General features: G+C 42.1%; 1 protein-coding gene across 1 annotated transcript in view; it reads left to right on the forward strand.

The window, feature by feature from the left end:
- Positions 1 to 4,146: 4,146 nt before the first annotated feature.
- Positions 4,147 to 12,372, forward strand: part of PIGK (phosphatidylinositol glycan anchor biosynthesis class K) — a 452,024-nt gene continuing 443,798 nt past the window's right edge. Inside the window, exon 1 of the mRNA XM_069232253.1 lies at positions 4,147 to 4,296. Coding sequence (XP_069088354.1) covers positions 4,198 to 4,296 — 99 coding nt within the window. The 5' untranslated portion in view covers positions 4,147 to 4,197. The remainder of the gene's footprint in view (positions 4,297 to 12,372) is intronic.

Consider the following 12,372-nt stretch of genomic DNA (forward strand, 5'->3'; position numbering starts at 1 on the left):
AAACTACTTCTGAAACACTGACATTTGCTAAACAATGGTGATTTTCAAATAGACGAAACCCTGCTTGCTTTTAAAAGAGGGAAAAGTGCATGGGACAGATTGATGTCTGCATACAAAGAGCCCCCCTAAAAAAAAACACGAACACAGTAATTGGGACTGAATCCTACTAATGATACTACATGCACTATTAAGTCCTTCAAAATCAAAAGACTAGTACCTTATATATTATTTAAACTGCTCCAGTAAGGATGCCACCTAATGCATTAAGTACCTAGGTAGTAGCTGGCTACAACATTGGTAAACCATGCAAAACGTCCACCGTTGTATTTTGCAACACCACTCGAAAATCAGATGTCAAATCCAAAATGCTTCTCTTTTGCAGTATTTCGGTCAAAAGCATCAATCCTGTGAAATGAAATGGTGGGTCATAGCTTAATTGTTTGAGACACAATGATGATAAGTTGGCAATCCATGAAAATAAATTAATTTGGAAAGCAAATACTGTCACAAAGCCTTAAAATATCGGTTAACTGGTTCTGTTAAATGGTATTTAAATAGACTATGGGCCTTCCCTGCATCTGTTTGGACTAAAGATCCTTTGAGTTTAATGTTGGGATAGCTTGGCACCTATGTCACTACATTTATTCCAGGATGTCTAAGTTAGAAGGGACTAGTTCGTCTCTGCAAGACTTGATCTCCTATGCTTTTTTGAGCCAGTATATCAATGCTTAGTATGACTGTTTAGAAACTTTATATAAGACAGCTCGTATTGGGTGCCACTTCCATATTTTATTCATGGGACACCATATTTTATTCAATGTCAATGTTTTTGTAGTGTTTCTCGGGGCATGAGTCAAGGATAGACATGGGTAGAGGGTGTCTACTCACTTTCACTGTCTACAATGCTAAGAGGTTGGGCCCCACAAAAATAGGTTAAACTTGTCCCGGTGTAATTTTTAGACACAGGTACACATTCAGCACCGCCTGCGCATTGTCTGCTTTCCTTACGAGCAGCAATGTTAAGACCGGGAGGCGGCTTATCAGATTTCAGCTGTACCCATAACAAAGGCCGAAGTTAAGGAGCCAATCAGGCATCCTTTTGTTAAAGTATCCTGGCTGGGAGCGATCAAGAGCCTCACATCTAAATGCAACGGAGGGGAAACAAAGGCACACAGCTTTTTACTTCACAAGTTGTTACGAGAGGCATACTTTTGACTTTGTTCGGTCCCTGTATATAAGACATATGGATGCACTTCAAGAATGTCAGATGTATTGGTCTGTCCCAATATTTACGCAAACAACAATTTAAATGCCAGTATTTTTTAGTTATATTTCTTTTATAGCGGTATAATGCTACTCATTCAAATGCAGGGTGTCAGAGCACTTTACATCACAGATGATTTACCGGGCACACAAATATCTCTGCAGCAGGTGTCTTAACCCCATAGGATATTTTAAAATGCAGACTTTGCAACCAATTAAGCAGAAAGATTTGTTGCCATGTGTTTCCTTGTTGCCAATTTTTTTGTGGCAGGGTTCTAAAAAATAAATGTATAAGTTGAGGCCTAGCTTTTGTGTCTGGGTTGCGTCACTTTTTCCACATCCCCGACACAAAATCTAATGTGTTATTGTAATGCGCTCAAATACACTCATGATAGACCTGTCAAACAGATGTATGGGTTCTTAAGATCTGATGTCACTTCTTGTGGTTTCACATCCTGTGATACAATGTGTGATGTTACGTGCCATGATGTCACACATTGACATGTCACATGCCATGATGTCACGTGAATACTGCCTAGCTTGGTAAGTTCCCTCACTTCTTTTTCAGGATTGGTGCACTGCTGTGTCTCGTTTCCTGGCAGATCGTTCAGTTTACTCACTAGTCCTTGCTGACTACATTCATCTCCCTCTATTTTAAAAAATGTTTGTGTGACTCGTTTCTTTACACTTGGCCCCTCCCTACACTATGCAGCTTAGATACCGACAGGGGTTTGTATGGCGAGTCTACATCTCTCTGGTTAATCTGGTGTGTCAATTATAGACCTGACATGTGACGTTATGCACACTAATATATTTTAGGCGGAATCCCATATATATTTATGTGAGTGTCCATCTATTTCACTGTGAGAGATCTTAGCTTATATAATCTGTATTAACATGAAATGTTTATGAACTAATGTATGATAATGCCGCATAGAAAATATATTAGCATGTTTTGCCAAAACGTGCATTTGAAATGTGACCACGGGGAGTGGCTGCCAATATATACGTGGACTAATGAAAATGACTAATGTCTATGAATTATTGCCTTTAAGTAGTTTTATACTAATTATTAATGATTATGTTATTAAAGTTTTGCTAATAAATCTTGTAGGCCTTAAGTTAGCATGAGCCGAAGCCTAGCTGCCTGGCTCTCATATTAAATGTATTTTTCCTAATGTGCAATGTGCTGACTTGCTAAAGGACATGACCTCTTGTTTTCTTCAAACTAGAAGCTGGATGTAACTATAGTAGGTCCGTTCTCTTGAAAATTCATATTGCTTGTAGAAATGTACTAGCTAAATGCAACAGTGTAGACAAATATTGAATACAAGATCGACCAAACCGGTACAGACAATGGAGCTACTGACCAAAGATGCGCAAAGAATTACAAAAGGATGAATCATACCGGACATTCTACCTCTGAAGACGTCAATCATATGGACCAATAAGCTGCCTGTGAACTAATGCGGGGTGAAAGATTTAATGACATAATATGTTTTTTAATTGGTTAAAGATAGTGAGGTGCAACCTTTGTCCAACCAGATTTTAGGGGAATATACAACGAAAAGGGGATAAAAACCCCTGTCACCAGGAAGTGGTTTATAATTAGGGAATAGGAGACTAGGTGAGGGGGAGATGCTGATGCTATATTTTTGATCCAGAAACTTTGTCACTTTTATAAGTGACTGGCTGACTTATCTAGAACCATAGTTGTCCTTAGATTGCCCATTCACACCTTACCTCCTTATGAGGGAAGTGCCCTTTGCCCTTCCTGCCTGAGCTGAATTCCTGACTGATGGCGAATCAACTGATGTCCTGAAGACGGAGACCGAACCTGAGTGCTGACCCAAACTTTGGAGGGTAACTATTGCTTTTACTTTCTAGGTACCAACTGCTTTTCTTTTGACAGAGACCATAGCTAGATGTTTTCCAAATTTGTGTTGCTAAATTGTTTTGCATGAAGCCCAACATGCCAATGCTAATTTGAGGTTAGTTGAGGGGTTCACTAGACTGATGCAAATAGACAAATGACTGAACCAATGCTTTGTTGACGATACTCTGCTAAAGATAGTTTATGTTCACGCCGTGCTATGTTCTGATGTTTGTTATTCTTGCTTTGATAAAGTCTTATCAGAGTTGCCATATCGTGACTATGCTATTGTGCTTATTGGTTTTGAGATTAATAAATCTGCTAGTAGTATTGTAACTAATAGGGAATTAATATTATGAAATTATACTAAACTGGTGTGGTTATTCATGACTGAAAAGTCATGGTGTTGTCTTGAATTAATTAAATGTCATTGACTAAAGTGAAATGCATGGCTGTGATAAATATTGATGACATTATTGACGTATTGATTGACAAGCTGATTAGCTATCTCGTCCTAAGGTGTCTCTAAACTGGGTCAAAAGATTAATTGGTCTAAAACGAGTCCTAATGTGTAATAAGTTATAGAGGGACGCGTTAACAACTGCAAGCCTCATAATACACTGATAGGTAAAAGTAAACCCACAGAACTGGAAAAGTTTTGCTCCAATGACACAGTCATCTTGTCTCACCCTAACTCTCTCCAGGTCTCCATTTCATCTCCCGTGTCAACGTTTCATTTTTGGCACGCTTTTTCTGTTTCGTGTTACCCAAAACGGTGTTTATTTACGATCCACAATTGAACAATACGGTCAACAGTGTCTCTAAAGACAAACACCAAAGTAAAAGGAGTCTAACACATTAACGGGGATTGATGAATTCTGCAGCGAGACGCATGCTATCGAGGCTCCGCCCATGTTGAGCAGTAGCCAATAGTTGCAAGCTTACTCTGAGCCAATCAGAGTCTGTGGCTCCTTGAGGGTGTACCTGATTTGCAAATAAAGCAAGGGTTTGACAGATCACGTGACTGATACATATATGCGGAAGCTCTTTAGCCAGGGAACATGGGATTATGCTTTCTCAACTCTTCTCTGGCCCCGTTTGCTACCGTTATAGTTTTGTCATTCTGTCTGGTTAACCTATGCCGAGGACACGATGTAGAGGTGAGACCTGTTAAAATGTAATTCTTAAAACTACGCTTCTGTCTTTATAATTGCCTCAAGCCTTGTCCATGAATTAAGTCTGCAGCCGGCGGCGGCCATATTACGTGAGTGTAGACGGATCAATGTGCTATGGGAGCGTAGGCATTCTTGGGTGCTGACCTGTCATTGTAGTAAATGTATTGCTACCCCACTATTTTCTCCGTCTTAGAACCGAAAACCTCCTGTGTCAGCAATAATGTCCTATTGCATAGCGTGCCAGTAGCGTACAGCGTCGGCGATCCCCAGGTTTATTTTTGTAATTTTTGAATAGCGCAGACATGGCTCAGAGGCATCACAGCACTTCACAATAAACCCAGAACATATCAATAACAAATGGAAAATATACATTAAAGATGGAGTGAACGCCGGGATAGCCTCTTCTGGAAAGTAGAGTGCGTCACACATAACCATATCACAGACATAGCAATGAAAAGTTGGAGATACTGTACCCCTTGATGATCATTAATAGATCCTGCAGGTTGATGTTGTGCGACTGGAGAGAGCGTGAGGAGGTGGAATCAGTTTTGATCACGAGTCGTTCAAAGAGAAGAGCTTTGATTCCTTTTTTGAACTGAGGTTTGGTGCTTCTGGGGACTGATTGGTTTATGTATCACTTGTGCTTAAAGGTGGGGTGATTTGAGGAAAAGCATTTCTTTAATCTTGATTGGTGTCTCCGATTTTTAGTTTATCGGAGAGGTATGCGGGTAAAGATGAGTTAAGAGCTTTATGAGTGCTACTGCCAGTTAAAAATGGGGCTTTCTCCTCTATGGGAAGCCACTGAAGAGAGGGTAGAATGGGAAGATGTGATCATATTTCTTGTGTCCTGTCATGAAATGGGCTGATGCATGTAGGACTGCTCTGAGTGGACCTAGGTGGAAACTGTGAATGCCAGAAAGGAGTGTAATTTGGTAGTTGGGTCTGGAAGCACATGCTCTTGGACAACATATTTAAGGTATTGTGCTGGGATGAGGTTCCTGATTTCTTAAAGCAGTCGTAGTTGGAATGGGCACTCTTAGCCATGGAGGAGATATGGCTCTGGAGGGCAAGATATGCTAAGGGGTAATCCAAGATATGTGACATTCTGAATGATGGAGGGGTCGCTGCAAATGTCTGTGAAAAAGGTCCATAGAACCTTGGATTGAAGTGTTGGCTTTCTTTGGAGAGCTAAGAATAAATTTTGATTTTACATCCATGGTTTAGATTGAGGTGGTTGTTTGCCACCCAAGCTTGAATTCTATTGAGGCAGTTACATGGGGGGGGGGGGGGGGGCTGTGAAATCTTCTGGGCATGGGACCTTCAGGTAGATTTTGGTATTGTTGGTGTGTAGGTGGAAGAGGACTCCTGAGGATCATGCAAAGAGATTCAAGGTAGAGGTTGAAGAGGGTTGCTGAGATAATTGAACTTTGGGGTGCCCCTTGTTGCAGGCTGACTTGGTCTGTGTGGTCGTTCCCAGTGCTTTAAATGGAAAAATAGAAGTGCAGGTACTCTGTATTAGAGTACCTGCTTGTTTCTGAGAAGTGCCGGTACTCTCCAATTAAAAGTATTACGTTTGTCTTGAGATATGCCGGTACTCTCCCTCTCAAAATAAAAAAGTGCCGGTACTCAGTACCGGAGAGTACCGGCCCATTTAAAGCACTGGTTGTTCCCAATTTGTATCTATTTAGGAGCTGTTTGCTAGATGTGAGGTTAAGGACCACACCATCAATACCCATTCGATGCTTCAGGGTGTCTAAACCAAGCCTGGTAGTTGACTGTGTCAAACCCAGAGGATAGGTATAGGAGCACAAGTAGAAAGTGTGTCGAGGATGCAGAGGGCTTTGTTCACAGTCTGTAGAACTGCAGACTCAGTGATGTGGGTCTGATTGATCCAGAGTCAAGGAGATTGTTGTCATGAATGTGAGTTGACAGTTGGGAGGCTATGCAACTTTCAGTCAACTTGCCTAGGAAAGGCAGGTTGGATACTGGGTGGATGCTGTTGAAGTCGTCAGGGACCAGAGAATTTTTTTTTTTTTAGAAGAGGAGAAATGTAACCTCTTTTTAGACATTCTGGGAACGTGCCCTGATACAGGGCTGAGTTAAACAGGGTTGGCCAAATGGGTAGAAGCAGATCAAGTAGGAATTTGCCTATGAATTCTGGAGTGGTGTAAAGATGGTTAGAGGGTTTCACCTTGGCTAGAGTTAGTAGTAGATCTGCCTCTGTGATTGGTGAGAAAGAGAATAAAGGCTGCAGTGCCTTAAAAGTCAGTTTCTTCTCTAAGCCAAGCAGCTTCCCAGGTACCAGTAATTGTGCACACATCATATCCTGCTCTGTGTCTGTGCATTGTCTCTCAGACAAGAACCATCAACAAAGATAATTTCTTCCAATTGGGTATCTCTAATTTCAGGTCTCGGTTTTGTGCACAAGTCAGTTACTTCAAGACAATCATGCTCAACATCTTCCACTCGTTCAATTTCAACATTATCATTTGGGAGTAAGGTTGCCGGGTTCAGCAGTGTACATCTTTTTAATGACACATTTGGTGACCCAAGAACACTCGTTTAATATCTGGTCAGCCTCGCACCAGTCGAATATTGGGTTTTCGTCCTTGTAAGTAGAGTGAGGGACCATTACAGTCCGGGGATGTCCCATCACAGTGCCTTCACACTGTGTAAGGCTTTGGCCAACTGCTGCAACGGCACGCAAACAACCTGGTAAGGCTGCTGCAACTGGGTCCAAAGTAGCTGAACAATATGCTACTAGGCGATTTACACCTCCATGGACCTGTGTCAAGACAGACAAAGAACATGCATCACGCTCATGACAAAACAATGTGAAAGATTTTGTGTAATCAGGCATACCCAAAGCTGGAGCCTTGCAAAGACTCTCTCTCAATTCAGTGAACGCTTTCATTCCAGCCTGGTCTAACACTACAGGGTCAGTGACTTCCTTATGAGTCAGCTTCTGCAATGGGTTAGAAATGACTGAACAATTTGGAATACAATTGCGACAATAGCCTAAAAACATCTCAAACATCCTGACATCTCTCTGTGTGGTCGGGGGATTTATCTGTAATATGGCTGTAATTCTTTCTCTGGATCTCTTTCTTGAACCCTTCTCAATCTGGTGACCCAAGTATTTCACTACTTTTTGACAGTAGTGCAATTTAAGTTTAAGCGGAGACACTTTGTGACCATTCATTCCCAAATGGTTCAGTAAGGCAATCATTTCATACTTGCACTTGTCCCTTGTTTTAGACACAATCAGCAAGTTATCAATGTACTGCACCAAGGTCGATTGTCAAGGCAATTCCGACGACTCCAAATTATTTTTCAGGATCTGATTGAATATGGAAGGTGACTCTGAAAACTCTTGAGGAATTCTGCCCCAGCAGTAAACTCATCCAGAAATTTGAAACAAAAGAGAAATTGACTATCCTCATGAAGAGGCACAGAAAAGAAGGATTGTGACAAATCAATGACAGTGAACCACTCGGCATCGCATGAAATCTGAAACATTATCACAGCTGGATTTTGCACCATGGGACAACATTTGACAACAATGTCATTTACTTTTCTCAAGTCCTGGACCATTCAAACTTTCTCACAGGGCTTTTGCAAACCCATTATTGGTGAATTATATGGACTGCTCAATACTTAATTCAAAACTCCTTGCTTTACAAAGTCTGCAATTATCTGGGCAACCTTCCTATGGACATCTTGCAGCATGTGGTACTGCGAAAGTTGAGGAAAAACTGCATTCGACTTCACAGTAACTTTAACTAGCTCAACTCCCTTTTATCGGACTTACTTCTGTTCCTGTCAAATCCCACACTTTCTCTTTAACCGTTCCCTGCAAATCCCGATGAAGCTCTTTCACTGTGAACATCAGGGGAAAAATTCAATCAGAGGGTACTCCTCATTTGTAGTTTCACCTTCTGTCTCTGGGGCTTGGTCATCTTCATCATCACTATTCATCTGAATCTCAATTCCATAATTTTAACAAGTAATCAAACATTTCGATTTACACAGCAAGTCTCTTCCCAGTAGGGATACCGGACATGAATCGCAGTCTACACATTTTTGCAATCCCTGACAGTTGCCAATTTTAACCTGAACTGGTTCTGTAATTGGGTTAGTCAAATACTGGTTCACTACCTCTACAATCTGAACTGGTCTACCTGAAAGGGGCAAGTTTGGAACTTCTGCGCTCCTCACTGTTGAACGTGTAGCTCCTGTGTCAACCAAGAATGAAACTCTGTAACCCATAACCTTTCCCTTCACAAAGGGACCTCTTAGATCTGCTTCTAAGGAAGTTGGAAGCACACACGGCTCCTCACCTGAACTGTCCTCATCAATAATCATTTATTCCATTCTGACTTTAGAACGGAAATTGGTGCACTGTGTTATTACTTTGGTTAAGCCTCTGACCTGTGACCTGTTGAGAAAGCATTATCTGTTGCTGTTCCTTTGGGGTATTTGAATTTGCTGTCTAGGTACCATGGGAATCTACTTTTGCATTGGCTGCAACGGTGTCATTTGTACACGTGGCATTTGCACCTGCTGGATGGGTTGAAAATTCTGCACTTGATTCACATTATTCTGAAAATTTGGATTAGGACCTCTCACTCTGGGCCCTCTCATGTTCTGAAATGAATTGATGTCATTACTTTGCTGAATGACACCTTCCTGCAGCATGATTGGACACTCCCATTTCCAATGTTCAACGGCTCCGCAAACGTGAGATGGCAATAATTTCTTCATTCCCTGCACATCATTCTAAACCCCTACAGTACCCAAGTCTGGACGACGATTCACATGACCTCTGGCTCGCATCTGGGGCTGAAACATCATGATTCCCTGCTGCTGCAGTAACTGTTGCGGAAAATGTCCTTTCATTCCTGTTTGAGCTGCCTTAATCTGCATCACCAACGCTTTCTCTTTCAACTTTTTCTGCTTCAACTCAATTTCATCACCACAGTGTTTTGCATACTGCAATACCTCATCAATCAGCTTTGCTTGCCAGCAAATCATATGACTCTTAATCGTCTGGCTGATTTCAGGTCTCGATCCTTCCACAAATCTGAACACAAAATGAATCATGTATTTTGCCTCAATTGTCTCTGGACCACTAATGCTTAAACGCCTGCAACTGTCTCTCATAATATGCATGTTTCGACTCCTTTGCCTCCTGAGCTGTCCTGTCAATCCTCTGCCAATCAATATTCTTGGGTGAAATTGTCGTTTTTCAAAAATTCAATCACCTTATAGTAATATTTCATTACCTCAGGAGATGGTTCACCTGTATTTTTGTCTCACTCTGGTTCGCTTGTTGGCCAATCTACACTCACTCCTCTTACACTCGATCCACAGATCAGCTGGAACCAGTATCTCAAGTAATGTGTTCAAGTCCTCCCACAGGCTCCTAGCAAGTTTCACAAACCTGTCTGTCTGGTGATACCATTCTTCTGGCTTCTCTCTCAATTTTGGATAATCCATTTGTAAACAATAGAATGTCACTTCTGCTCCAAAGGACATGAACAAAGTTCCCTCCTGGAATCTCCCTGATTGGTAAAATTGTGACTGGATCTTTATCCTGCTGCACATTTGTTGTCCGCGCCACAGAATCCCTTTTTCTTTTGTCTCTTTTCTTTACCCATCTGCCTTCCCATTTGTCTAATGCTCCCCAGGTCTTGGCACTTTGAAGCATTTCCTTAAGGTGTGCCTTCATTCCGGCAGATCTCATGTGTTCAAAATCTTTTGCCTCAAAATCTAATCTGTAACTCCTTTTCAAATGCTTTGTTTTCTCTATTTCTATGCCATACTTCTCTGCCAAGTCTGCTAGTTTCTGATGCACATTGCTCACTTCCCTCGTAATCTTCGGGCACAAATACCTTAACTCTGCCTCTGTGTAGGATTCTAACTGTTCACCCCCATAGTTTCCTCAATGAGTTCACCCGCTTCCATGCTTAACCTGGAATAATTCAAATACTCCTCTCCCTTAGGAGCACTCTGCGGGGTATTCAGCTTGTATAAACATTCAGTCAACTGCTGAGTTGTCAATCCTTGCAATGAAATGTTACTTGCTTCGACTGGCGGCACCTGCTGTGCAACTGCATTCGGGGTCTGCTGTGCCAACAACTTCAAACTCTAGCTAACGTTTGATCCTGCCATAGTATCTGGAAGTGCTACAAATGGACTAAGGTCTAACAATGATCGTGATCCATCAAAAGTCTGTCTTACAGGAGAGACTATTCAATCATCTTCATTATGACCTCCCCTCATTATACTCTGGGACATTGCTCCCTGTTCACCTACAGTAGATTGTTTCTATGAAGGTGGACCAACAGTAATAGGTAGTGATATAGCATCTGAGGTTGGTCTGGCACATACGCTTTGTGAGAGATTAATTCCCATATTCTGATTCATCATTGGAGTCATATCTGACTGTGACCCTCTCTGTTACTGGAGTGAATCCTGGCATTACCTGTGGCTGCGCTTGGGGCAGTAAAGGTGGAGCTGGTTCTGTCTGCAAAAAATATCGGTCTCTGGAAAACCTGTTCCGTAGGCACCATTAAGTTCAAAGTTGTTTCCATAATAGGCACATCAGGATAAATTCTCGGAACCTGTAGCGGATGCACCTGATTTTGCACTACAGAGTAGTAGGAACATTAAGATCACTCTGCATCGCATTTTGTGTCAGGGTAGCATTAACCTGCATCAGACTCCTTGTCCCATTAACTTGTGTCGGAGCAGTCTGATCAGCACTGGTACTTCGACCACTCTCATGTGCTGTATATGGTGGTGGGCAATTTCTCAATAGCTGTGTAATGAAATCATCATCATCTGATTCTTCCTCCACTGTACCTTCTATCTAGCCTCCCTACTCTCGGACGGACTTCTGTTAATCTTCCTAGTATCTTTCCTTCCTTCCTTCCTTCTCATTGTCCCGCGTAATTGCCGGAAACAACTTAATTCCGTGCAGTCTCCATCCTCCAGACTCTCTGATCATTGTCCCACCTAGCCTCTGCTAAAGTCTTTTCTGCCTTTCTCATTCTCCTCTAAAATTTCTGTTGCTGTTGCTGTCTGGCAACTAGCTCCCAAATCGCGAATGCCTCAAACTGTGCTGGTCTCGGAAGGGGCTTCGATTCATATAGCGCCATCCGTAAATGCTCCAAAACCCTCAAATTGAATGACCCATTTGTAGGAAATGCTAAGTTCCTACCCTTCTCCGTCAATTTGCACCATTGCTTTAGCCAAAGACATGACACAACACCCTTCTCTTCCATTACAATGTAAGCTGGTGTATTTTCTGGCAGTGTAGCCTCGCCTATACTCATAATATACAAATCTCCCCTTAAAGAACTCCTTTAAAGCTTTGAAAAATGTCATCTTTTCAACACTTTTGTTATTCAAAATCAAATCAAGAAGTGACTTTTAGTCCTAAGATTCCTTTCACCTACTTTCTCAACCATTTGCCTTTTGCGGATGGCTGCCAATCCGTGCACGACCCTTCTCACTAACCACCCTATTCCAGCCCAGCTCCAATTATGTCACACTCTCATATACTGCGGCTGACAAAGTCTTGCGGCTTGTCCTCCCAAACTCCGATTCACACAAACTAATGCAAAAATTGCAAGCACAGATCAAAAACCAAATCTGCTGGTTCACCACAGGAAAGTTAACCCAATCGCTTCAGAAACCTAACGGATTTTTCACTGAGGGCTGTCGCTCTAACAGCTACTCCTTCTTTCTCGGTCTCCCAGATTAGTAAACAAAACTATACCTGCAAATTTTCCTCCCAACTGATCAGTGGGTGGAGAAGTGTGGCACAATGGTTAGAGCGGCAGACCCTGATTCAGAGATCTGGCCCAGGACCAGCGTTCAATTCCCACCTCAGTGGGTCTTGGGCTCCATTCCCTTGGATCAGATAATTCTCACCTCAGTGCCTAATCTAATTAATGGGTCCCACTCTGCAACTCTGGGCAATAGCTTGCTTAATCTCCAAAACGGCCCTCACAGCGCTTGGATGCCTGGCTTCACCCTGGGGCTGTCCAGGAG

The sequence above is a fragment of the Pleurodeles waltl genome, chromosome 4_2 (genome assembly GCF_031143425.1).
Source record: "Pleurodeles waltl isolate 20211129_DDA chromosome 4_2, aPleWal1.hap1.20221129, whole genome shotgun sequence".
Classification (NCBI taxonomy): Eukaryota; Metazoa; Chordata; class Amphibia; order Caudata; family Salamandridae; genus Pleurodeles; species Pleurodeles waltl.